Below are 27,272 nucleotides of genomic sequence, written 5' to 3' on the forward strand. Positions count from 1 at the left end.
AGAAAATCAGGAAAACTATTGTATTTGATAGTCAGGATAATGGTTACTCTTGGGTTGTTAGTGACTGGAAAGGGGGCATATCCCAAGGCTTTTGGGATGCTGGTAATGATTTCTTTCTTGATGTTGGTGCATGTTACACAGGTATGTTCACCTGCTAATATTTTGAACTGTCACTTAGGTTTATACATGTTTTTTCATGTATGTTACTTCAATAAAAAGGAAAAAAGCTATGTGAAAGATGAAATATCATGTAGCCTTTAAGAGTCAAATGTTTTCAAAGATTATATAATGATATGGGCATATACTCATAGGCCCGTTTGTTAAAAAGATTGCAAGCAATATGTGAGACTGTAGAATGGTTATTTCTGGGAGGAATCAGTTAATTTTTTCTTCTTTATGGTTTTCTATTTTCTAATTTTTCCATAATGAGCATATATTTTTCTAAGTAGTGTAGCTTAAAAGAGACAAAAGGAAAATTCTGTGTATAAAATGGAGAATCGTCAATTTGGATTTTTATTAAGCTTTAATTTGTTCACTCCCAAATCACTTGAAGTTGAAGCATTTTTCATTTGTTGGAGGCAATCCTATACCTAATCCTAGTTACTTAATGGTTTATTGATATATAGTAAACGTAACTATTATATTGATGTTAATTTTGGCCTCAGAATTTACTCAGACGGTTGCTGTATGTATTACGCTAGGCCTATTATTTTTTAATTTATTTATTTTTTTAATTTTATTTTTTGCTGCGTTGGGTCTTCGTTGGTGCGCGCGGGCTTTCTCTAGTTGCGGTGAGCGGGGGCTACTCTTCGTTGTGGTGCGCAGCCTTCTCATCACGGTGGCTTCTCTTGTTGTGGAGCACGGGCTCTAGGCTCACGGGCTTCTGTAGTTGTGGCTCGCAGGCTCTAGAGCGCAGGCTCAGTAGTTGTGGCACGCGGGCTTAGTTGCTCTGTGGCATGTGGATCTTCCCGGACCAGGGCTCGAACCCATGTCCCCTGCATTGGCAGGCGGATTCTTAATCACTGAGCCACCAGGAAAACCCTAGGCCTATTATTAATTCGTCATATATGCCAGTACTTAGAGCATAGTGGCATTTTTTAGCCTGTGTCATATGCAACACATCCAGCGTATACCGGCTGAACTTACTGAAGTTATCATGCAAACTGAAAAATAATTAATTTTTTTAAACATTATTAGTTTTGGTTTCCTGATAAACTAGTGTTTTGTTTTTTTTAACATCTTTATTGGAGTATAATTGCTTTACAATGTTGTGTTAGTTTCTGCTGTATAACAAAGTGAATCAGCTATATTTATACTTTTATCCCCATATCCCTTCCCTCTTGCACCTCCCTCCCACTTTCCCTATCCCACCCCTCTAGGTGGTCACAAAGCACCGCGCTGATCTCCCTGTGCTATGCAGCTGCTTCCCACTAGCTATCTATTTTACATTTAAACCAGTTGTTTTTAATGGGGGTGATTTTTTTCTCCCTAGGCAGTATCAGTGTCGAGATATTTTGGGTTGTCACATTAATGAATGGAATTGGAGATGTTACTTGGGGCTAGGGATGCTACTAAACATCCCTCAATGCAGAGGACAGCTTTTCACAACAGAATTGTGTGAAGTGTCAGTATTGATATCAGAGTTCGAGAAATCCTATTCTGAACACAAGAATCCTTTCTCCAAGGATTCCTCTCCCCCTGAGTTTGCCATCACAGTAGGAAAGGAATGTTGCACAAGGGTGTTAATATTAATAGGAAAGCTCTTCCTTATGTTGAAACAAATGGGCCACTGAAATCTTAACTCATTTACCATTTTCCTGACATTTGACCGAAAAAACCCCACAGATGTCTGCTTCTTGATGATGTCAATTTTTTATGTAGTTTACACAGGTTTTATGTTTCTTTTTATTTTCTCTATGTTGACTTTTTAATTTTCCTTCTAGTTCCTCACTTGCCATGGTTTATAGACCTGTCACCAATTTTTGTTTGTTTTTGCTGTTCTATGGTCTTATTATAGTTTATTTCACAAAATGAACTTAGCTTTCTTTTGAACAGTAATATGGGCTCATTACTTCTTGGGAAGCATAGAGATCTGAAAAAGGAAAAGTCTCCCATAAATCACCCATAATTCTGCCATTTATACGGACCCCACTGTTAACACTTTAAAACACTTTTTAAAGTTTTTAAAGTGTTTACACTTTAAAACACTTTAAACATGCAGCATGTGCCTTATGCACATTTAGCCTTAGGCAGATTGTTTTATAAGGCATACAACATTTCAGCGGTGCAGGAGGTTTAAAGTTACACACGGAAACACATAGTAGACTGGTTTGCAGAATGTTTTCATAAAGTGAGAGCATGAGGTAGACAGTACCTCCCACAATGAAAAATCCATTACTTTTCAGCTTGGTATTTGTTACCTTGGGTGAATGAGATAAGACTGCTGTCTAGTGAGTAGGGTGGAAGTAGGAGTTGGGTTGCAATCAGCCCCTTTGGTGTTCTGTGTTTACTAGAAGGCAGGTTCACATGCAGGTTCACATCCTGGGCTAGGTACCTCCTGAAATTCTGTGGCTTCTTGAGAATTGATTTGAGACTCTGTCTGGGAACCTATCCAGTATGCTATTTTTTTTGCCATTCTTTATGCAGTAGGTGGTATAACCCACGTGTGAAACTTTTTGCCTTTGAATACAAAAGAAAAAATGCTCACGTGTCAGGGATTCTGTTTACATAAATAAAGGTTCATATAATTAAGAAATGCATGGTACTATGTACTTTTTTTTGGTTTTGTTTTCTCTCTGTAAAGACTATATTATATACAGCATTTCTTGTCAACTCTTGGTATATACTATAGTTTAAAATGACTGAGGGACTTCCCTGGTGGTCCAGTGGCTAAGACTCCATGCTACCAATGCAGGGGGCCTGGGTTCGATCCCTGGTCAGGGGACTAGATCCCACATGCCGCAACTAAGAGTTTGCCTGCTGCAGCTAAGAGATCCGGCATGCTGCAACTAAAAAGATCCCGTACGCAGCAACAAAGATCCTGTGTGCCACAACTAAAACCCGATGCAGCCAAATAAGTAAATATTTTTAAATAAATAAATTGACAGTAGCATTTTGTAGAACACACCAGTCTTCTTCAAATATGGAGTCTAGGATTAGGAAAAAATCGTCCAAATGTAACTTTAACTGTGAAGACCACTAGCAAATGTGTTCATTCTACTAAAGCAATATAAAGTTGCATTGGTAATTCTTAGAGTCACACCACACTATTGTATAAGTAATAAGCTTCAACAAAGGTTGCAACAAAACCTTTGTATCAAGCAAAGAACCAGGGCAGTCTAAGGTAGTAGTAGCATTTTTCGTGAGTCTAAAATTAGTGCAGTGATCCCTTTGTACCTGTGGGGGATTGGTTCCAGGATCCCCCTGCAGATACCAAAATCTTCAGGTGCTCAAGTCCTTTATATAAAATAGGGTAGGACAGTTAGCTCTGTATCCACAGGTGAGGAACCTGCATATGGGCTGACTGTATCTTGTTACTCTGGACCATTGAACCTTTTCATCTTAAACATATTGTTGCCTAGGGTTGTGTGGTTTGGTATTTGAAATTTTCACTCTTGGAAGAATTTGTGAATGTAAGTTTGAATATAACAGTAATTTTGATGTTTTTCATAAGCATATCAGCAGTCAAAACTATTTGGGCAAAAAAGTTGATAAGTCAAGGTGTAATATCTCATAGTTGTTATAGGAGAAGTGCTATGACATTATTTTATTTATTTTATTTTAAAAAAATTAAATTTTTTATTGGGTGTAGTTGATTTACAGTGTTGTGTTTCTGCTGTACACCATGATATAATTTTACTTGGAATAAGTTGGTATATGTGATCTTGTGAAGTTTCCTTTATTATTGGAATATAAATTATTATTGTCAACAAACAAATACATGATCTTACCCCGTTTGTAAATATTTTAGTAATTTTCGTTCTATAATCAGTACTTTATATCATTTTCCTTTCAAATTTATCAGTTTAAATAAAGTGTTCCAGAGTTTTGGGATCACTTTGATTCTGGATTTGGTCATTTCTTATATTCTTAAATTTATGGCACTTAAAATATGTCTCTTTTCTGTTCTTTGAAATCTTTTTTTGAGGAGAAAAATTTGGAGTTTTCCTGAATCTTCGGAAAAACTTGTAAAAACTGTTTTAGTCACGTAAGATGTAATTATTAATAATTCAGTGTTTTTATTATGAATTGTGGAGAAAAGCATTCCTCTTAGGTAGGAGTAGAGGTAAGACGAGTCCCATTTCTACAATCCTGTTTTGGATTCTTTTACATGAACCACATCATTATTCACTCAACTCAACCAATACCCGCTCAATGCCTGGCATCCTATTCTCTAATGTCAAGCATCATGTGCTTGCTTCTACATTACATTTTATAAAATGAAAACATGTTTATTGTAGAAAATTTGGAAAGTAAATTTAAAGTCTAGACTCTTAACACCATTGACTGCAAAAGAGGTAATATAATAAGATTTTCAGAAAATATACAACTGCTGCACACTATAAGACTTGCTTTAGTGACATGTGGTATCTCTAGTCTTTGTTTCTTTGTATTTTAAAAGTATTGTTGAAATTACACTAGGCAAACAATTTTGGAATTTGCTTTTGTGATTTTAGGTGAAATTTTTCTGTGTCCTTTTTTCTTTGTGATATCTCATTGATTTTATGCTTTTAAAGTCAAATTAATATACATATATTCATTCTAGTTTTTTATGTCTTAATTTTTAGGAAAAACTCTGCTAATGTTTCTGAAACTTTGACAAAGGATTTTAGATAAATAATCTAAAATTGAAATTGATTTCCCCGATCTATCTTGGTCTATCTTCCCAAGCACCACTTCTGTGCAACTTGTTGAAAAATATTAAATATTTTAATGTTTAAAAGTATACTAAAAATTTAAATGTTTTAGAATATTTAAAGAATATTTACTTTGTAGTTACTGGATATCAGGCATTTACTGTCTTCGTTGCTTCACTATATACTTATTATTATCATTGGCCACACTGCGCAGCATGTGGAACTTCTCCCCCAGGATCAAACCCGTGCCCCCTGAAGTGGAAGCACGGAGTGTTAACCACTGGACCACGGGGGAAGTCCACTATATACTCTTTAATCTATACTAGTGTCGTTTTGATCCTCTGACATTCTTCTAACATGCTGTTTCTTTTGTCTTCCAGTAGTATTTTTTCTGTCCTTTTCCTTCATAACTGTAATATAGCATTTTACACTGTTGGTCTTCCTCCTTCCTTGAAAATCTTGCCTTTAAGTTCTTTGCTGGTTTGTTATTTAAGGAACTATATACTCAGCATGCACCATATGCAGGAATTTTTAATGAATAAGACAGTCTTTGCTCACATCGAGCACATTCTAGTGGTAGACATATTAAATAAAGGAATATTCATTAGGTGATGATGAATGAATGAAAATTGGGAGGGAGTCAAGAATAATAGAGGTTCGTGGAGCAATGGAAGGGTGTTATTTAATATAGAGTTGTCAGGGTCATCCTTTCTGTTGACAGTTGAGGAGACCTTAATAAAGTGAGGGAAGGAGTCCTTCAGGTAGCTGTTTAGGTAAAGCGCATTCCAAGCAGAGGCAGTAGCAAAGGCCCTGAGGCGGGAATGTGCTCGTGTGTTTTGAAGGAATAGCAAAAAGGAAGATGGGAAGGAAAATAGGTTAGACTGATAGAAGGAATGGGGACAGATCAGACAAGGCTTTGTAGTCAAATTTAAGTACTTTGGATTTCATTCAGAAACATAAAGTTTTGTAGTTTCTCCTACTCAGCATTCGCCACTGTTTTCCTCCCACTCAGAAGTGTAGCCCTGTATTCTAATATCCCTGGTACTCTTAAAAAGAGTAGGCATTTTTGAGGACTTATTTGTACTCCATACTTGTGGGTAGGGTGCCAACTTTTTCTCTTTTTAAAAATTCTTTCATGAAGCAATACTGGCTCCTAAGCTTAAAAATGAAAGAAATTCAGTAACTGTATTAGAGTGTGTCCTGCTTCTTTCAAGGCTCATGCAGGCAACCTTCTTGCCTACTAGGACTTCTGGGATTTGCATGTCAATATGTTCCCTGTACCCCCTTTTCTTCCAGAAGATAGACATGCTCAGATCTTCTTGAGGTTTTAGAATGATTTCCTATTGCCTTTTGGCCCTTTTATACTTGAGGTATGTGGTGTGCTTCTATTATTAGCATGGCTTAATGCAGTGATTCTCAATTTAGATGGAGGTTATATTAAGTGAGAATTAGGGAGAAAGTGATAATTTATATAGTTTGAAAAATGTTCTCTACATTTATTGTTTGTAGTCCACAAACCAGCAGTTTGAGTATCACTTGTGAACTTGTTAGAAATGCAATCCTGAACCTACCCAAGACCTACTGAATCAGAATTTGCATTTTAACAAAATCCCCCCAGCTGGATCAAGTGCACACTAAACTTTGAGAAGCCCTGCTCTAGATAATTTACCTAAGCTGCTGCTTCCTGTTTTCCTTGATTAAATCCTCAGAAGCACCTGAGACTTGTTAAAGAATACTTTCATTAAAAAAATTTATATTTAAATGCTCTTCACTTGCTTTTATACTCAGATATTTATATAGCGTATTTTACTTTAAAAGTCTTGGATTGGATTTTTAAAACTTGAATTTCTTGCCCCAGTGTATAAGTTGATACTTTAGGAAAAAATTTTGTGTTTGCATAGAAATGTATGTGAAGTTCATTAACTCTTTTTGCATTTAAGATTTTAAATAGCTGAATTTCTGTTAAGATCTAGAATTGTTGATACTATTTTAAATTATTTTATTCTATAAATACCTGTTTTTGCTGTTTCAGATCAGTAGTAATTTCACTTCGTCTTCTTCCAAAACTGTTTGGTACTTTTCAGCAGTTTGGGAGCAGTTATGATACACATTGGATTACAATGTAAGTAAATAAAAGAAACAGAAGTATTCATGTTAAAGATTTTTTTCCCAGTCATAATTATCAAACAAGGTTTTGAGTAACTTACTAGCTTTTATTCTGCACCAGGAAAATTTGAATTTTGTGTAATTCAAATGTTTGCTTAGATTTCTGAGTGCTATCTCTGCCACTTAGCCCATGGAGATTATGTATATCCCTGTCACCGGGAAGTCTGACCTTTGTACTCATTGTAGTTTGAGAAAAATATTGTAGCAATTAATGCTTTAATTTTAGGGTAAAGATTTTTAGTGTATCTGACCATGGCAAAGGACTCCTGAAGAAGATCCACACATTAAACACTCTAGGATGCCTTTAATTTTTCCAATTACTAGGAGTTGGTTCTAGACATTACATCACGTTAGGGATAATTTTGACACCACCCTATTACTCCTTTACATAGATAGAGAACTTATGATTAATGTTAAAGAATTCTTTCAAGGATAGTACTTTGATGTGATATTGATTTAATGTTTGAGAATATTCTAGAGAAAGTTGGCTATCACAGGCACTTCATTAACCTCTAAGAATGTATTATTTGCTTTATTCAAAATAGACTTTTTGGAGAGATTTCAGAGACTTTAAATTTTGGGAAAAATTAGACCTGTTGAAGGTCAAGTAGGATGGAGTTTTATCTAATTCCTTCTCAAATCTAAGATTAGTTGGTAGAAATACTTGCTTTCAAAATGAATATGATTTTAAAAATTCTTAGAAGTCTGTACTATAGTTCTAAATAAGATGAAGTTAGTTCTTCTGAGTTATAGCCCTTGCTGGTTTTTTTTCTTTTAATAGGGGATCTGTTTAACCTGAACCTCTATTACTGTTTTTAAAAATCATCTTAGAAAGTCTCTTTCTTTGGTTAATATTTCAATGTGACCCTAGTGACAATTCTGTTTGTGAGTGCAAGGAAGTTCTTTGAGATACTAAACAGAGGAGTAGGGGAAAGCATTTAGCATCCTTTAAGTACAAGAGTACCATGAGTTTTATTTCATTGACTCTCTTCCCATGGTTTTTAAATGGCTGAATTACAAAATTCAAAAGTATTAAAGTGATTCACTTGTAGCTTCCCTGGGCAAGTTGGTATTGTAGTCATGTGAGGAGGTTTGAATTAAGGAGTAACAAAAGATAACATTTCTATAGAAGTGCGAAGCTGTGAATATTCAGTTACCTATCAAGTATACCTGAACTTAAGTATATTGAGTTCAAACCCTTTTAGCTTGTTCCTTAAGTTAAATATAAATAAGCTCAGTTAATTCCAACATGAGACTGGTATCCTAAATCTTATCAAGTGGATCACTTAAAAGAACTGAGCTCTTATGATTAGTTGGCATCAATAACAACAAAAACTTCCACTTGGTGTGAACCTATTATGGGCAGTAACACTCAGCATTTGGTACATACTGTCTCTTAAACTCTTACGGCCCATATTTTAAAATTGGAAATTATCTCTGATCATCTTAGTAAATCTTCAGGTAACCAGCAAACAGACTGGCAAGTGATTGGCAATGCAAGAGTAACTTATTTGGAAAAGAAGGCTGTAGCAAAAACATGATGTAAATTACATTTGAAGTTTTGGAATTTCAGTACTTCTACATGTTAGTAGTTATATTGCTAATAAGTATTGTGTGAGATAGATTATGTTAGTTATGGACCCTGCCATCTCTAATTGTATTTATCACTATTTCTTTTTTTCTTCTATTGTTTCTAGTTTATTTTAATACCTGAATATTTCTTTGATTAAAATAAGTTATTTTAAAAAATAAGCAGTTATTGACAGTAAAAAAACACAAGCTGATTGATTCATTTAGTTTATATTATATGTGTTCTGTATGCCAGGCACTCTGCTAAATAATGACCAAGGCACATAGTCCATCCTTAACATGGACTGTATTGTACTGTTTTTTAATATTAACTCATATTAGTCATTTATAATTAGCATTCTGCCAGACATTTTATCCCCTTCACAGAGATTGAGTATTTTGAGATTAAAACACTGTGGTGCTTTAACTTCATAAAAATTAAGGTGCACTGCTTTATATCTTTTCACAATTCAAATATAAACAGAACTTGTAAGTTTTTGATAATTGATAGATTTTGCTTTTGAAAATTTTTTACATACAATTTTTTTTCCTGTTCTAGAATAGATTTATTCTCTTACCCTGTGCCTCTAAAACTATTTCTTCTTTCAATTGGTCCAGGTGGGCAGAAAAAGAACTGAACATGATGAAGCTTTTCTTTGATAATTTGGTATACTATATTCAAGCTGTAAGAGAAGGAAGACAGAAACATGCACTGTAAGTATACCTTAACTACGTAAGTTACGTGTAAGTGTTGATTGTCTTTCCTGTGAAAGATAATTTTCCAGTGTTCCTACTCCTACTCCTTTTCTTTCATATAATAAATAAATGTAATGAAAATTTTAGTTATGAAATTTTTAAGAGAAAGTTTCTTTTTTAAGTTGAATTATATAAGGTTATTTCTATAATTCTTAACCTTAGGAAAATGTAGGTTATATAACTTTGGGGGTTGATTAATCTTCACTATTGAGTTCTGTTCATAAGTCACTGTTTTCAGGAATCAAAAGTAAATATTTTTTTCAGAAATCACCAGTATCCTTGTATTAATGTATTAGGGCATTGATTCTAAAACTTATAAATATTTACTTCTGAACAAGTATATTTATCAGAGTTAATTTAAAACATTTTCCTTTATTATTATAATTGAATACTAGTATTAGAAAGTTTAGGACGTGTGAAAACGTTAAGAATTGTGATGTTATAGCTGGTTAATATTTCATCATTAAAATATCTGGATATATTGAAGTGAGTTTGGATAAGAATTGGTAGAAGTTGGGTGTTAGTGGTATAGCTATGTTTAAAGCTTCTTATAGGGAGATGCCTGCCTAGAAGGAAGCAGGAGAATTCAGAAAGTTTTTGCTTGTGAGTCAGTTGGTGGAAACTGATGGTCAAGTCTAGGAAACCAGCTAAGTGTCAGTATCAGCACGTCAGTAAATAAGAGAAGTAGGCACAGTATTTATTGAGAAAATATCCGCATAGAAAACTCATGTAGATCAGAATTGATCAGATTGTAGAAGTGTTCAGAAAAGCCATAGGCCTTTAAAGCATACTTATTCACCTCCAAAAATGAAATCACATTTTCCCCCCACAAATCAGTTCTTTCTCCAGATTACTCTACCCTTCAGTGTACCACCCTCCTCCTAGTCACCTAAAACTTGGAGACTTGGGGCCTTTTTGTATACTTTTATTTCCAAACATGAATAATGATGTTAGTGGTGATAAAAATAGCCAGTATTTGTTGATGCTTACTATGTGCCAGATACCTTTTAAGTATTATTAACTTCAAGACACACAACTTATTTGAAGTAGGAATTCTCATTTTAAAAATGAGAATGGGACTTCCCTGGTGGCGCAGTGGTTGAGAATCTGCCTGCCAGTGCAGGGGACATGGGTTCGAGCCCTGGTCTGGGAAGATCCCACATGCCGCGGAGCACCTAGGCCCGTGAGCCACAACTACTGAGCCTGCACGTCTGGAGCCTGTGCTCTGCAACGAGAGGCCACGATAGTGAGAGGCCCGCGCACTGCGATGAAGAGCGGCCCCCGCTTGCCGCAACCAGAGAAAGCCCTCGCACAGAAACGAAGACCCAACACAGCCAAAAAAAAAAAAAAGAGAGAATGTATAAGCTATGAGGTGATAAATAATTTGCCCAAGGTCACAGTTATAAATTTTTATAAATTTATAGATTTTGTAAGTAGTGGAGCTAGAATTTCTATAATTCATTTTATAAACACACATTTTATTAATAGTCAAGCAGTCTGTTTTCTGTAATTCATATTCTTGAGTGCCACATTATACTGTCATTAATCTCTGGTTATCTTAATGCTAAAATATATCCCATGTTTTTTTTTCACAAGTTGGCATTCCCACAAACACTGTTCCAGTTCTTTAACCAACATTTGGATCAGTTTCCTTCCCTCAGCCTCCCCCATGCTTGTTAATTCCTTATCCTTATTAAATGAGGAAGGCATTAATGATATTGGTAGAAAGCACATGGGCTTGAGACTCATACAGACCTGCGTTTAGATTATGAATCTATTGTTTTGACCTTATTTCAGTTACTTACTGCTCTAATAAATCCCCATTATTTACCTCATGAGTTTTTTCCTGTTTGTTTTTATTTTTTTAATTAATTAATTAATTTTTGGCTGCATTGGGTCTTCACTGTTGTGCGTGGGCTTTCTCTAGTTGCGGCGAGCGGGGGCTACTCTTCCTTGCGGTGTGCAGTCTTCTCATTGCGGTGGCTTCTCTCGTGGAGCATGGGCTCTAGGTGCATGGGCCTCAGTAGTTTTGGCACGTGAGCTCAGTAGTTGTGGCTCATGGGCTCCAGAGTGCAGACTCAGTAGTTCTGGCGCTGGGCTTAATTGCTCCAGGGCATGTGGGATCTTCCCCGACCAGGGCTCGAACCCATGTCCCCTGCATTGGCAGGCGGATTCTTAACCACTGAGCCACCAGGGAAGCCCCCCTCATGAGTTTATTTTAAGAATTAAATGCAATAATTTAGTAGGCTGTATCTGGCACATAGTAGGTTATGTATAAATTGTAGTTACTTGGCTAAAACAAACTATGGTATAAAATAAACAAGAAACTTGCCTCCTACCCCCATTTAGATTGTCTACTGCATAAAAAATAAATTCTGCTTTCTTCAGTCTAGTATTCTGGGCCCTCAAAAATCTAAACTCAACTAACCTTTCCTGTTTTATTGTTCAGTGATTTTTTTTAGACATTCTATTCTTCAAGCCTGTCAAATTATTTCTGGGATGTTTCCTTAAATTTACTCTGTTCCACAGCTTGGCTTACAAAGTTACCTCTATACAAGATGCATTCTCTTTAAATCCTTTGAAAATTCTAAGTGTTCTTCAGAGTCTGTTCTCCTTTAATTATTCTTCTTCAAGCAGTGGTGAGGATTAAAGCCTTCGGATTCTGTATCTCCATACATTCTCTATAAAAGCCTTAAGATCAACAAGGAACAGGAATAAAACCACACTGACCAGCATTATTAGGAGGCAGAATTCAAATTACATGTCAACAGAGAAATAAACACTGAAGTTGCAAAAGAGCTCCCACCAGAGCCACAGCCTGTGGGCTTGAAGAGCAGGGATGGGAGCTTAAGAGAGGAGCATGGAAGACATAGATGAGTCATGCTCAAAAAGAGAAAGTCCAACATTCAGTGCCAAAAACTGTACACAGATCTGAGACTTGGTTGTTGACAGCATCAACAACAGGGAAGTTGCTCACTTTGTTAGTGGAGGCAGAGAGGCAGAGCCTCAGAGAAGCATTCCTTCTTTTTTTTTAATTTAAAGAAGCATTGTTTCTGTGGTGAAAAAATTGTGGTGCTCTTTGGAGATGAGTTTTATACTTTTCTAGGGTACACCAGAGTATCCTTCCAGTCCTCCAGTCTGCCTTGTTTCCTGACATTTTAGGAGAATAAAATCTTAGAACAGAGAGCTGTCCAGACTATTTTGTTATAATTCCCTTGATTATTCAGGCTAAAAACAGAGTTGTACATTTGCTGCTCTTTGTTAAAGCATACTGATTTCATGAGTTTGTGGCACATTACTTTGAATTTGTTCAGTGGCGATAATAGTAGACAAGTTCTAAGATTTTCACGTAGGACAAAAAGATTCTTGTGGCGTTAAAGATAACATTTCATTTCATAAATGGACATGTTACATATTTCTTGAATCCAGTTGCCTCTAGAGAAAATCCTGTGTTAACATTGAGACTATCAAGTGAATGATTTTTTTTAAGGTGTCAGTTTGTCACTAAAGTTTCATGCCCGTGGGGAGATTATTTTTGTCCTATATTTTCTGTAATGTCAGGAGCCATGGACAAAGCCCACGAGAGTTTATCAGTATTGATAACACTTTTGATTTGCATCCCAAGAAATTTCCTGGTTCGTGATTTCAGCAACCAGTGGGATCCTGGCAGAGCAGGCAGAGTCCTTTGAAGTGTGGAGCCAATGGCACTACTCTGGAAGCCGAAGAAGGGAGGATAAAGGGACTGGATCCATGCCTTCTAGGGTTATAGGTCCCTTACTCTGAGATGCAAGTATAGGGGAAGGAAGTATTCAGGAAATAAAGGCACTTTGTAAAGGACAAGAAGACATCATTCCCCTTTTATGTCTGTGACCAACGTTCCCGATACTCAGGGCATATGATGTATGATAGATCTCATGTTTGAACCTGTACTCCAAGGTCTCTGCTACAAAAATCTCTGTCCTTTTAGTAAAAGGATGAAAACTATTAAGAGCAGTCCTTGAATTTTATCTGAATAGTGTTCTAGGCTGTGAGTTCCACCCCCACTCCCCACCCCCAGTTCCCAGCCACCTTGCCGTAAGTACTTTCATCTTCATGAAGGGCACTGCAACAGTGACAAAGCAAAAGTTCATCTTTTCTTTTCCAATGTTAACATGAGACAGTAAAGAGAAGCAAAGATATATCCAGCAAACTCAACCTTTAGGAAACCTTAACTTGAAACTTCAATGACGAATCTAGTGTAATTTTTGAAACCAGCTAACTTTAGGAAGCTTTTAGAATTTTGCACTTACTTAAAGATGTTAAGAAATTGATTTAAGAGGCTCTTTGACTCTCTGCAAAATGGGATATAGATCATGGCCCAGACTGGCTGCTGCCTTTTGTTGGCAAGGTAATTTGGGCAGCTCCTCCACAGCCAGCCTTTTGATTTGTAACAGAGAGATAAGAACTCATGATTGATTTAGTCTCATTGGGTACTCAGGTGCTTGTGGGAACTAGAATATTGTGATTCCACAGTCACAGTTCAATATGCAGTTCATGGAGTTGCTAAAGGAATCCTAAAATGCAAACCTGATCATTACTACCTTTCTTTCCCCAGCACCCTTCAGTGACTTCCTTATGTGTCCAGAACAGTATCAAACTCTTCTGACATTCATGCTGGCGGTGATTTGGCCCCTGCTTACCTCTTTAGACCCATCTCCTACCCTTCTTCCACCACAGACCCAACACTTGCTTCTTAAAATGCTGTTCCTTTGCAAATGCCTACTAACTGAATTCCCAGGGAACCATGTGAAATCACCTACTTAACAAGCTTTCAAAGCAACTCTTAAATTATCCATTGAATTTTGTACACATGAATTACAATTACTTAGATTTGAAATAACATTCAAAAATGCTCATTTTGTATCCACTGTTTTCTTTATGAATTAGATTTATGGAAATGATATTTTATTAACATTTTTTGTTAAAGGAATATAGTATTATCCCTGGAGGGACAATGATAATGAAACATGCAATTTCTAGATGGAAATGTTTTTTATTAGCTATTCTAATTTATGTACATATTGCATAATTTTAAAATGACATTTCTTTTGTTCCACTGTTGAGTTCTTATCTACTTATCTAATTTGAAAGTATGTGTTCTAATAATTTGCAGATTTTTATAATATTAAATAACAAATCTCACATGTAACATTTGGCTTTGTGGCCATTTTTTTTGTGTATAACCAAAGATATAATTAAAATATTTAATAATTATGAATGTTATTAAATGGAATTTTACTTATTTCGTATAATTTAAGATTAGGACCATTAAATCTTTAAAAATAATTAAGAAATAGGATCTCTCAGTTTATTATTTTAATGACTTTTTAAATACAGGTACAGCCATAGTGCCGAAGTTCAAGTGCGGCTTCAGTTCTTAACTTGCGTGTTTTCAACTCTGGGATCTCCTGATCATTTCAGTAAGTTTTTAAATCAGTATTTTAATCAGTTTTTAGATCTTCCTTGGCTCTTGAAAGAGTCCAGTTAAATGTACTCAACGCCTTTAGATTTCTGTGGTGATCAAATTATTCTCAGTACTGAATGTCCTCTCAGTATGTGTGGCAATGGGAACTCGCCACTGACACATTGTTGTTTCAGGCTCTGAAAGTGCCAGTTTCTTAATGAATAAATGACTCATTTCAGGAACAAAATATTTGGGATAGGAGAACATATCATGTTAGAGTGACTGTATTTTTTATTACCTTTGGTTATAGAATATTCCTTTCACTCCGGTTGGAAACAGCCACTGTCTGCATATTATTATCAGGGCTGATCTTATCCAAAATTGGTTGGCTTCATAGGTGATAGAGACTTAGAGACCCTAGTTTTATTTAGATGAATCTCAAACTCAATTTCATTAACAGTTAATCTTAAAATAAAACAAAAAACCAGAGAGATTGGTTTGGTATATTCAGAGTGTGGACCATTTCCAAATCCACATGCTAGATATTCTCACAAGAAAGGAGGAAGCTTGATTTCTTTTGGCCAGAGCTCCTTTCCTCTTGCTAGACTGACTGTGTTTTCTTTCACGCTCCACACACTTCTTTTTCTGTGTGTCCCTGTCAACAAACCTCATTTGTTAGAAGGGCATTCTTTCTTTAGCTGTGGTTAATATAATCAAACTGGTGAGTGTTTTGCTAGCCTGAGAGATGTCTTCATGACTCTTAAGCCCATATATGCTTGAGATATGCCATGCATTTATTTTACTGTTTAAGTCTATAATTTCTTCTTTAAGTCAAGCTGTTTGTAATAAATGTCGCTAACATTGTGATATCAATAGATATCAAAATGAAGACACCTGTTTTTGATAGGAAACTTTTGTTTCATATTACTAGGTCATTTATTACACCCATTATGACTCATAATATACAAGAAACAAATAATATAAAATATTTTAAAAAATCTTATACATGGAGTAGTCAAGCCAAAACAAATATTGTCAGCATAAATAATTTCACATGACCATTAAGTTTCATGTTTGTTGAGTATAAATTTTTATTGGAAAATGTTAATCACTCTTTTCAGTATTTGAGTAATGAATTACTTATTTTGCTGCTCCCATTCCAGTGAACACAGTATGTATTCATACACAGTATGTATGGGCTTTCAATAGCTACTGTACATATAGAATCATACTGAAAACTTCACTTATCACGCATCATAATTGTACTTCTCTAACTGGCACAGTTCCTTTCAGGTATAATATGGTTACTCCAAAGTTATATTTGATAAGTTAATACAGGTTTTTAATATACCAATAACTGTATTCCTTTAAAAACTTAAAACAATAACGGCAGCTTATACATTGCCTATTGAATGTGAATTGGTGATATAGCCATTTATGAATACACTTCGGTTTTGTTTATTATAATTAACCTGGATGCCTTTTTTTAAGATTCTTACCTATTTTTACCTATCTTTACTTATCTCTCTTCTTTAATTACTTAATGTGTTTAACTTATAATATACACTAAAGGTTATTTCTAGTTTTTTTTTTAATTTATTTTATTTATTATTTATGGCTGTGTTGGGTCTTCGTTTCTGTGCGAGGGCTTTCTCTAGTTGCGGCACGTGGGGGCCACTCTTCATCGCGGTGCGCGGGCCTCTCATTATCGTGGCCTCTCTTGTTGCGGAGCACAGGCTCCAGACGCACAGGCTCAGTAATTGTGGCTCACGGGCCTAGTTGCTCCGCGGCATATGGGATCTTCCCAGACCAGGGCTCGAACCCGTGTCCCCTGCATTGTCAGGCAGATTCTCAACTACTGCGCCACCAGGGAAGCCCCTCTAGTTTTTTTATGTTGGCTCCCAGGGGCAGAAATTCTTCTTAGAACAAGTAGTCCATACATTAACTGTTTTTGTGAGAAACTGATTGGATACATTTTTCTGATTAAACTCTTTAGACTGATATTGCTATTAGGTAAATATTGGGTTGGCCCAAAAGTTCTGTTCAGGTTTTTCCATAACATCTTATGGAATACTTTCTGAGGTGCTTTTCATATTCTGAATCTCATCTACTTTTTGCGGGGGGTGGTGGTTCTTACGATTCTATCTTCTATTCAAATGCCTTCTGATTCTGGGGAATAAGCCTAGGCTCTAGAATCCCTTATGATATACTTTAGAAATCCCCTGTTACGCTTTTATTCTACCCTTTTGGATTGTCTAACTTATCCATATTCAGACTTGTGATTGCCCTAATGCCTTCTCTTTGATTCTGAATAGTTCTTCTGATTCCTTCTGCCACACTTTGGAATTATCTAATAACTTGGGTCAAAGTACTATACAGATTTTGTCTCATTACATTGGCTTCTCAGCTAATTGTATCCCCTGATGTGTTGCTGTTCTGTTTTAGGCAGTCAGTTCCCTTTTGTTTTATTAATCATAAGGATCCCTTTTTTCATAGTTTTCAGAAATAATGCTTATTGGCATTTATTGTTTATCTCCTATGTGCATAGAATGAGCTTTGAACATGACATGGTATCCACTCTATTCTTAACCCTTAAACCTTAGAACTAACTGGACTTTGGGAATTACTTCCCTTTAATCATGTTTGCTGTAATACAATGATATGTTCATATTTTAGGGAAAATGATTTTCCAGAACAAATGACTCTTCTAGGATACTTACATAAGTCATGTGTTTTTAGATGATTTATATATGGAGTATATTTAACTACATTTGAAAGCATAAATTATATGAAATCTCTTATGAAATAATTTTTGTAGAATGCTATGAAATATCGCCTTTATATTTCTATATATATTGGTGCTTCTAGTATATTTAATTAGGATGAAAATGTTGTATGTACCAGGATTTAAAATTTGTAATTTTTATCTAGGGTTAAGTTTGGAGCAAGTTGATATTTTATGGCATTGTTTAGTAGAAGATTCTGAGTGTTATGATGATGCACTCCATTGGTTTTTAAATCAAGTTCGAAGTAAAGATCAACATGCTATGGGAATGGAAACCTACAAACATCTTTTCCTGGAGAAGGTAATTTTATTTCTTGACTGTTTGTATTGTTTTTCTGTATTTCCTTTTTCTTTCTTGAAATGTAAACTGTAATGTTCATTTTTTCCTGTTTGAAATACTTTTAAAAAAACTAGACAAATATACTGCTTTTCAACAGTCCTTATATAATTTTTGCCACTTAGATTTTGCTTTAATTTTGTCCTCTACAGTGTTTATATCTAAATGAATACTTAGTTTATATTTACAAAAATGTTATGTTCCTTAGCTAAAGTACTTAAACTGACAGTAATTAGAGTAACTCTTGGTAAACACTAATAAGAAATGTGGGGGCTTTTGGTGTGTATTTTAAAAAATCATGAGTAACATTGTAGTTCAATTTTTCAAGGGTGGTGCCCACCCCACTAGTGTGAGAGCAGTATTCTGAAGGTCTTTCCTTAAATGGTATGGTTTTAGCCAGTCTTCCCACAGATATAAGCCAATGTTCAGATTTGTAGATTTCTGGGAAGGCGTTTTTAGGAAGTGCTGTCATGATTCAAGATACTCGTCTATCCAATTTTTGTTTTTATTTATCAGGTGCCACAGTTGGTTCAGGTGATAATTTTCCATTTGAATTTTAAAACATGTATGATAATAAAGCAATAGACTTTATTATTCCTATGCTAATATTTGAGATTATAAAGGCTCTCTGGTAAGTCTCTGTGACAGAATTGAGTACATATGAATGAGTTTTGGTAATGTAAACTAAATCACTTAATAGATCCAAGACAAAGCTACAAAAAGACCTTCAGTTATCTTAATTTCAAGCTCTAACTTATACACAAACTGTACATGTGGCTATACATCTTATAACTGTGTGTAGTGTAGGCATACAATAAATAATAAAATTTAAAAATTTCCTTTGGTCGATGTACATCTCAAAAGTTGAAACACGTATCAGACAGGTTTCACTTATGTCATGAATAAAATTTTCATTAAATTATTATCTATTTCTAAATTATCACTAAAAATCTCAGTTGATACTTTTTTTCTGCAATGTTTTTTAGTAAAACTAGGTTTATTAACTTAAATCTGTTATGTTAAATCCAGTAAAATGAAATCTGCTAACTTAATTATCATACTAAACTTCCTTAAAAACTTTTTTTTTTTAAGATGCCCCAGCTAAAACCTGAAACGATTAGCATGACTGGCTTAAACCTATTTCAGCATCTCTGTAACTTGGCTCGATTGGCTACCAGTGCCTATGATGGTGGTTCAAACTCTGAGGTATGGATTTAGGTTTGTCATTTTATTAGGTCAGCTTGTAGAAATTTTTTTTTTGTTGTTCCTCAAATTAGATCATTGAATTATATAGTCTACCAAGCACTGAATGTACTTACTATGCAGACTTTTATTCTAAGGTTTTAAAAAGTTTTATCTTTTGGTTTTAAAAAGTTTTATAAAGCAAAGTTGATAATTTTGCATTACTAAAGATAACCTTGGTTGTACATAACGAAAACTTGGGATACAAACTTCAAACTATGAAATAAGTAAGTCACGAAGATGTAATGTACACATAGGGAATATAATCAATAATACTGTAACAACTTTGTATGGCGCTGGATGGTAATTGATCTATTGCAGTGATCATTTCATAATGTATAAAAATATTGAATCACTATGCTGTACACCTGAAACTAATGTAATATTGTATGTTAACTATAACTCAATTAACATGACTTATTATACATTCCTTGATTAGTAAGGAATTTTGCTAAGTAGAAGGTTGATTTGTCTAAAATCTGTTTTTCATGCCATTTGTTGTGGCCAAGCTTTTCGTTGCTCTTGGGCAACTCCAGAGTTCCTATTGGTAACTTCTATTCTGGAATGGAGTCCACCTAAATCATTTCTGACCATGAGACTTGATGATGAGTTCATTAACTGAAGACTGTCACAAATTGCTAGTCTTATCTCTGGTTCTGAGTTCCATTTGCCTAGTTGGGTGGCTGCAAGATTTTGTTGAATGCATTATTCCTAAACTCACCTAACACAGATTGTTATTTGAATGTCTTCCTTATTGGACATTTGTTTATTAATGATAGCTTTGATTTATGCAGTATCCACTAACATTTTTCATTAATTTTCTTTAGAAGTTGTTTATAATAGAAAACTGATATTAATCTATGTGGTAAAAAATAATTTTAATTGTATTTAGAATGCTTTCATAGTATCTTCCTACCTTCTTTCCTGGTTTGAATAGTGTTCTGTTCTGTTTGTTTGTTTTTGTTTTTAATTTTTTGGTCCGAACTCTTACTTTGATAGCACTATGGTAAGTTTCAATTTGGTAATTTCAGATAACCAGACAGATCTTATTTACCCAAGTAGTCATACTCTAATTTTGAGATAATACTGCTTTTTAAGTAGATGATATGAACACTAAAGGTGTTCTGTCCCCTATCAGAAGGTTATCTTTCTTCACCCTGCTCAACTTTTGAGAACTTTCACTCTCCACTTTTTCTGTAATTTTCAGTGAAAACTTTTTTTCATCTCATGGTTAATGTCATAAATTTAAATGTCAGCTTCGGTTAGCGAATCTTTTTAATTTTCTGTGAATACCTGAAAGCAGTGACTTTTTCAGAATAAGTTGGATGAAAGCATTAACATGTTATGCTAATAATTATGTGTTGTTATTACTTTGTAGCATGTTTTGAGGACTTGAGTTTTTCCCACTATGTAGTCACAACTTTTGAGTTAAACATTATACACATACATAGTTAGATGATTTATAACTAAGTATTTTTACAAGTACAGGTATGTTTCAGTGACTGAAGAAATTTCCAAGGCTTTTATCCTTATTATTATTAAATATTAGTTAATAACACTAAGTAATTAGGAATTGCCTTTTAAATATTTTATAGGATATTAAAATTTTGATATTGAATGCCTTTTAAATTTGTAACTGCTCTTCTAATAATTTACATTGTTTGACAAATAATAACATTTATAGATGTCATATTTTTCTTTCTTAGCTTTGTGGTATGGACCAATTTTGGGGCATTGCTTTAAGAGCACAGTCTGGGGATGTCAGTCGAGCAGCTATCCAGTATATTAACTCCTATTATATTAATGGTGAGTGATTTGAAATATTGTCTGATAGGTAATTTTTTATGTAAGTATTTTTTGTTTAGCTATAATTTGTTTTCTTTAATATAGCTAAACAAGAATACAGGATTGAAAAAAAAAAGAATATAGGATTGATATACATATCTAAACATCTGATTTTCAGGTAAAACGGGTTTGGAGAAGGAGCAAGAATTTATTAGTAAGTGTATGGAGAGTCTTATGATAGCTTCTAGCAGTCTTGAACAGGAATCACACTCAAGTCTCACTGTTATAGAAAGAGGACTCCTTATGCTGAAGACACATCTGGAAGCATTTAGGAGAAGGTAATTTTTTAATACCACATTATTAGAATGAATTTTAGGCTTTTTTTTTTATGCTGATATGTCCAAAATATTCTTAAAATTAAACTAAAGGTTTTCTTGGGGGCAGTTAGAAAGCATAACTTACCAAAAGTGAAAGGTTAGTAATGGAAGTAATTTTTATTCATGATATGTACCATTTTGCTGTGGAATAGGCAATATAGGTTCCTGGTAAATACTGCAGAGCTTTAAAAATCATAAGACTGAGAAGATATGCATGAATAAGAATCTCTAGACAGAATTCCATCTCTGAGAAAGCATTGCTATGATTGAAATGGCAGAATACCACTACCAAAAAAAGTTTCACTAAAACCCTCACCAAGAACATCAAATAATCTCTCATAGTTGAATCAAGTTGAGTCATTTGTTTCATTTGCTGTTTTTTTTTCTTCCTGGACTAGGAGACAGTATTTTAATTTTGAATTTCCATTTACCATGGAAACATGATCAAAAAATTCTGTGTTAATGAATATCTGTATAATTAATTTAGACATACCCTGTGTAATACAGAAATAAAGCAAATTAACATTTATGAATATATCGACTGAATTGAAAGGTGAGTAGATAGTTTTAATTAAGAAATTCTGTTTGTTAAAAATCATGAGTAAATGTAAAAGTACAAAGAACTGTTGAAAAAAATTGTTAAAATTAATAACTTCTTTCAACTTTAGAGCTCAGTTTGATAATGAAAAACTTATACAATTTGTATATATTGACCTTTTGTTTAAAATATCAGAGAATACTGAATAAAGATTTTCTACACATTCCTTATAAATAACATGGCTCCATGCTTTAAAACATTTAGGCATCGCAAAATTCTTTATTTTGATTATGATTATAATTTGTGGAAATTCTGCTTAATTCCTTGTGTTTTTAAAGAATGTGTAAGGGAACGCTAGAGTTTTTCGCACAGAAACTTCACACTGCCTCATAATTTTGACCACTTAAAAAATGAAAATAAAAAAGCAAATGTGATATGTCTTACTCAAATTAATAAAAAATTAATACATACTCATAAAATTCAGATATTACACTAAGATAATACTAAAGAAAATCAAAGTCTCTATCTTTTCCTATCAGAGATATTTACTCTTAATGATACGATAGGTATTCTTCTAAAATTTTCTCTATGCTGCAGGGCCTACAAACAAACCAAAAAGGTCCTTTTGGTTCAAGCCCCTAGTCCTCATACAGTGTTACCAATGGTTTTAAAATAAGCACTTATTTTAAAAGTCTTTAAAAACAAATTGTTTCCTAAGATTCAATGGTGCGTTTTATAAGTTTAATGAATTTCAGTTCAAAAATTCCTTCTCAGATGTACAAACTTTTTTCTAACTCAAAAAAATTGATTATAGTATCCTTGATAGAAGTCTTTGTATTTGTTTATATTTTACTCTAAAAGTTAATGTTGGTGTTAAATAATTTATATAAATACTATTTTGTGGATGGCAAGTAAAGAAACTAGGAAACAGAATTGAATATTCAAAAGCTAAGAGCTAGTTTTAAAAATTATCTAGGAATTTTCATGCAAATCCTTGTGTAGTATCATTGTACAGTTTCAGGTGCTTAATGTGCTTAGTGCTACTCATAATTCAAAATTGCCTTAACATTTATAAAATGAAAATATAAAGTAATTATTGTGTTTATGTATTCCTTATATTAAAAAATAAATAAAAATGTCTTTTGAAAAGGGTTGCTACTCCTAATTTAAAATTGTCTAACATTTATAAAATGAAAATATAAAGTAATTGTTGTGTTTATGTATTCCTAATATTAAAAGAGTAAATAAAAATGTCTTTTTAAAAGGGTATTCTTTAAAAGAAAAAAAAAAGAGGTATTCTTTTTAAAAAGAGTTAAGGTTATAGTCTTAAACAGTGGTCTCAACCAGAAACGATTTTGTTTCCCAGGGTACATTAGATAATGCCTAAAGACATTTTTGATTATCACAGCTTAAGGGAGAAGGTGGTGCTGTTGGCATATAGTAGGTAGAGGACACTGCCAGACATCCTGCATTGCACCAGATAGACCCCTCATAACAAAAAATAATCAGGCCCCAAAAGATTACTGTTTTGCTCGTAGAAGCTGGACATTGGATCACTTCTAGGAAATCAAGTACATATATTCCCTTACTTGCCCTCCTTCTATTCTAGAATTGCTGATTAGTTTTAGACATTGATAATTTTTTCTTAACTAAATTCAGGTACCCTGGATCCTGTCTTCAACAACTGAAAATAAGTTAGAAAATTAATATTTAGTGAGTGTCATGCTAGATGCCTGTTTCCTTTGAAATATTAATCTTTATAACTCATTTTATGATTTTAGCAGTCATGGAATCGGCTCTCAAGTTGTTAGGCTGGTTAACATATATTTACTACAATACAGTTCTGTCTTTGAAAAATATTTCCTAATACCTTTTTTCCTCTTTTGAAAATAAGAATGACAGCTTGCCATTTACTTACCAGATTAGTTTGTTTCTTTAAATTCCTCCTGCCTCTGCTACTCCCCTGCGTCCCCCCCAACCTTTAAAAAAAAAAAAAAGTGTTGCTAATGGGTTTTTTTTTTTTCAGTAATTTTTGTTAGAAACTAATTTTTAAGGAGCTCTTAGCTATATTTACACATTTAAGTTTGATTCAATATGATGAATCCAAACTTAAACTTAATGTTGTAGAGTAAATTGGAATGTACTGGACCCTTTTGTGGGTGCTTTCATTTTGTAAAGTAGTAAAAACTTCTGTAACATTAAAATGGTTTATAATGATATCCTTCCTGTGTGTGGTTTTTGTGTGTTTTAGGTTTGCATATCATCTCAGACAGTGGCAAATTGAAGGCACGGGTATTAGTAGTCATTTGAAAGCACTGAGTGACAAACAGTCCCTGCCGTTAAGGGTTGTATGCCAGCCAGCTGGACTCCCTGACAAGGTAGTTATATAGTTCTAGTTTCCAAATTGATAACATTTCCCAGTTCAAATATATGTTCTTTTTGTATTTTTAAATTGGTTGCATCTCATATTTCAGATGACTATTGAAATGTATCCTAGTGACCAGGTAGCAGATCTTAGGGCTGAAGTAACTCATTGGTATGAAAATTTACAGAAAGAACAAATAAATCAACAAGCTCAGCTTCAGGAGTTTGGTCAAAGCAGCCGAAAGGGAGAATTTCCTGGTAAGTCCATCAGTTCAAATTTTCATATTTTCTAGGTTCTATTATATATCGACTTCACACCTTTACTTCTTTGAAGACTACCAACCATGTTCATGACTCTCCCCGCGCCCCTTCCCCTCCCCCACCGCCCCCCCCCCGCCATGCCCTCCCATACCCTTGGTATGGTGCCATTGATTCTTAGACAAGAGTTAAGTTTTTTTAAAGATGTTATTTGCAAACACTTGTCCTCATTTTTCTCAAAAAAAATTCTACTTTTGGAGATTATTTGATAAGCAGTGTGGGAACTAATAAGTTTAAGTGTCCATACACTACCTAGTACCCAATTTTACCCAATGAATTTTTTTTTTCTATTTTGATATATTTTGTTGTTTTGAAGCATATGAAAACAATACATCATTAAGTTCCATCTGTGCATCTCCCCTTACCTCCAAAAAAGTATCATATTAAGAAATTTTTCATGTGGGCCTGATAGGTATATTTGATTCTTCCCTTACTGTTAAACCAGTGGTGCATCTGTAGTGTCTTTCCATAGCACATAAAATAGGAGCTAAACAGAGGAACAACCAGGAAAGCTGTTGATTACAGTTTAAAGGGCTGACATTGTAACAGGCTAACTATATATTTAGGGAAAAAAGTCTTAAAGTTTTAAAAGCTTCTTTTTAGGACTTTTAACCTGCTTCTGTGCAGAGTGATAATTCTTTGGCATGTTTTAGTAAGGAGCCAACAATATTGCTACACCGTGTTTAAGATGAAAGTATATGTATGTGTCTTCTAAAGTATATCAGATCCTTTTTTAAAATTAATTAATTAATTTATTTATTTTTGGCTGTGTTGGGTTTTCATTGCTGTGCTTGGGCTTTTCTCTAGTTGCGGCGAGCGAGGTCTTCTCTTCGTTGTGGTGCGCGGGCTTCTCATTGCAGTGGCTTCTCTTGTTGCAGAGCACGGGCTCTAGGTGTGCAGGCTTCAATAGTTGTGGCTCGCGGGCTCTAGAGCGCAGACTCAGTAGTTGTGGCGCACAGGCTTAGTTGCTCCACGACATGTGGGATCTTCCCAGACCAGGGCTTGAACCCGTGTCCCCTGCATTGGCAGGCAGATTCTTAACCACTGCACCACCAGGGAAGTCCCAGTATATCAGATCTTAAATTTTGTTCTTGAATAATAAGTATTCTTGGTTAGAGGAATAGAGGTTGAAAAGTCTCCCTCCTACCCCTATCCCTGAGTCTCCCATTTCCCTTTCCTGAGGCAAATGTTCTTAGGTATTTTTCAAGAGATAATAAGATTATAATATAAGAATATTTGTATATATACAGTTGACCCTTGAATAATGTGGGGGTTAGGGACACCAACCCTCCACACAGTCAGAAGTTCATGTATAACTTGTAGTTGGCCCTTCATACCCACAGTTCTTCCATATCCATAGTTCTGCATCTGTAGACTCAGCCACCTGAGAATCATGTAGTACTGTAGTATTTACTATTGAAAAAAATCTGCTTATAAATGGGTCTGCGCAGTTCAAACCTTTGTTGTTCAGGGGTCAGCTGTATACTTCAAACACAGATGGTAGCATTCCATTTATACTCTTGACCCCTTGTCTGTTGTGCTCATATTATCTTAGAGAACATTCCATATTAGTACATATAGAAAGTTACCACATTCTTTTAAAGATCTGCATTGTCTGTAGTATGGTGGGTACCATGATTTATTTTACCTGTTCTCTATTAATGGACATTTGTTTCCTTTCTGTTGATATTATAGTGTTATAGATAGTATCCTTAATACATACATTATCTAATGCATGTTGGCTAAATACCTAGGTATGGAATTTTGAGATCAAAAAGTATGTTTTTGTTAACATTGAAATATATTGTACATAAAGAGAATATGAAATGAGTAATAATAAAATGAAAACCACCAATGTACCTACCACTCAGATTAAGGAGTAGAACATTATTAGAAGCTAGTTGTGTGTCCCTCCGTGATATCATCCTTTCCACTTCCCCATAACACTATCTTGATTTGTTACTCTTTTTTGGTGTTCTTTATAGTTTTACCTCCAGTGTATATATTCCTAAACAATGTATTTAGTTCTGTGAAACAGATAAGTATGCACAAACTTGATGGATTAAGGAAAAGAGAGTACTGCCTTGTTAGGTCACAGAAGAACACAAGCTAAAGAGGGTGTACTTTCACCCTCTCTAAAGATTTGTGTAAAGCCTCATCTGAGGTTATCATTGAGAAAATTCTCAAGTTTAGGTCTTGGCACAGTGAAGACATATTTTAGTGCTGTAATGTTGACAAGATGCTGAAATACCAACAGAAATACAGTCACAGAGTCTCTTTTTCTAATCTCTTCATGACCTACTTTAGCTCTCAGGAATAGATCAAAATAGAATTTCTTCTGTAAGGTAATATGAATGTCTTCTGCTGATTTAAGCAGTAGGACATGAAGGTGAGAGTAGAAATTTCACTGTCATATTCTGGTAGTGAACATGACTGGTAAAGACAGTCCGGGTTCAGATAAGAATCTGGGCCAGGTTCACTTGCCATTCTTTCCTTAGAGAAGGTATTATGAAGGCAGCAGAGATTTTGGTCGTGTGGCCCTCAGTAATACATTTTTCTGGTCACACTGATCCTATTGACTATCCTTCACATCTGATGCACAGCAGTTGGATCTCCTTTATCATCCTCATAATTGTTTTTGTCTCTCTCCTATGTTGACTATTCTGTTTCCAGTATTCCGTACCTTCTTTATCGGTTCACTTTTTTATTTGGCTGGAATACACGCAATTGTCCAGT

General features: G+C 34.5%; 1 protein-coding gene across 7 annotated transcripts in view; it reads left to right on the forward strand.

Moving 5' to 3' along the window:
* Positions 1-27,272, forward strand: part of USP34 (ubiquitin specific peptidase 34) — a 236,701-nt gene that overhangs the window by 115,444 nt on the left and 93,985 nt on the right. For all 7 annotated transcript variants that reach the window (XM_059943258.1, XM_059943263.1, XM_059943264.1 and 4 more), the window contains 9 exons: positions 6,889-6,978; positions 9,210-9,305; positions 14,724-14,806; positions 17,722-17,876; positions 19,005-19,118; positions 20,861-20,960; positions 21,118-21,277; positions 24,106-24,232; positions 24,329-24,476. In XM_059943258.1, the coding sequence (XP_059799241.1) occupies positions 6,889-6,978; positions 9,210-9,305; positions 14,724-14,806; positions 17,722-17,876; positions 19,005-19,118; positions 20,861-20,960; positions 21,118-21,277; positions 24,106-24,232; positions 24,329-24,476 (1,073 nt within the window). The remainder of the gene's footprint in view (positions 1-6,888; positions 6,979-9,209; positions 9,306-14,723; positions 14,807-17,721; positions 17,877-19,004; positions 19,119-20,860; positions 20,961-21,117; positions 21,278-24,105; positions 24,233-24,328; positions 24,477-27,272) is intronic.

Source organism: Balaenoptera ricei, chromosome 13 (genome assembly GCF_028023285.1).
Source record: "Balaenoptera ricei isolate mBalRic1 chromosome 13, mBalRic1.hap2, whole genome shotgun sequence".
NCBI classification, from domain to species: domain Eukaryota; kingdom Metazoa; phylum Chordata; class Mammalia; order Artiodactyla; family Balaenopteridae; genus Balaenoptera; species Balaenoptera ricei.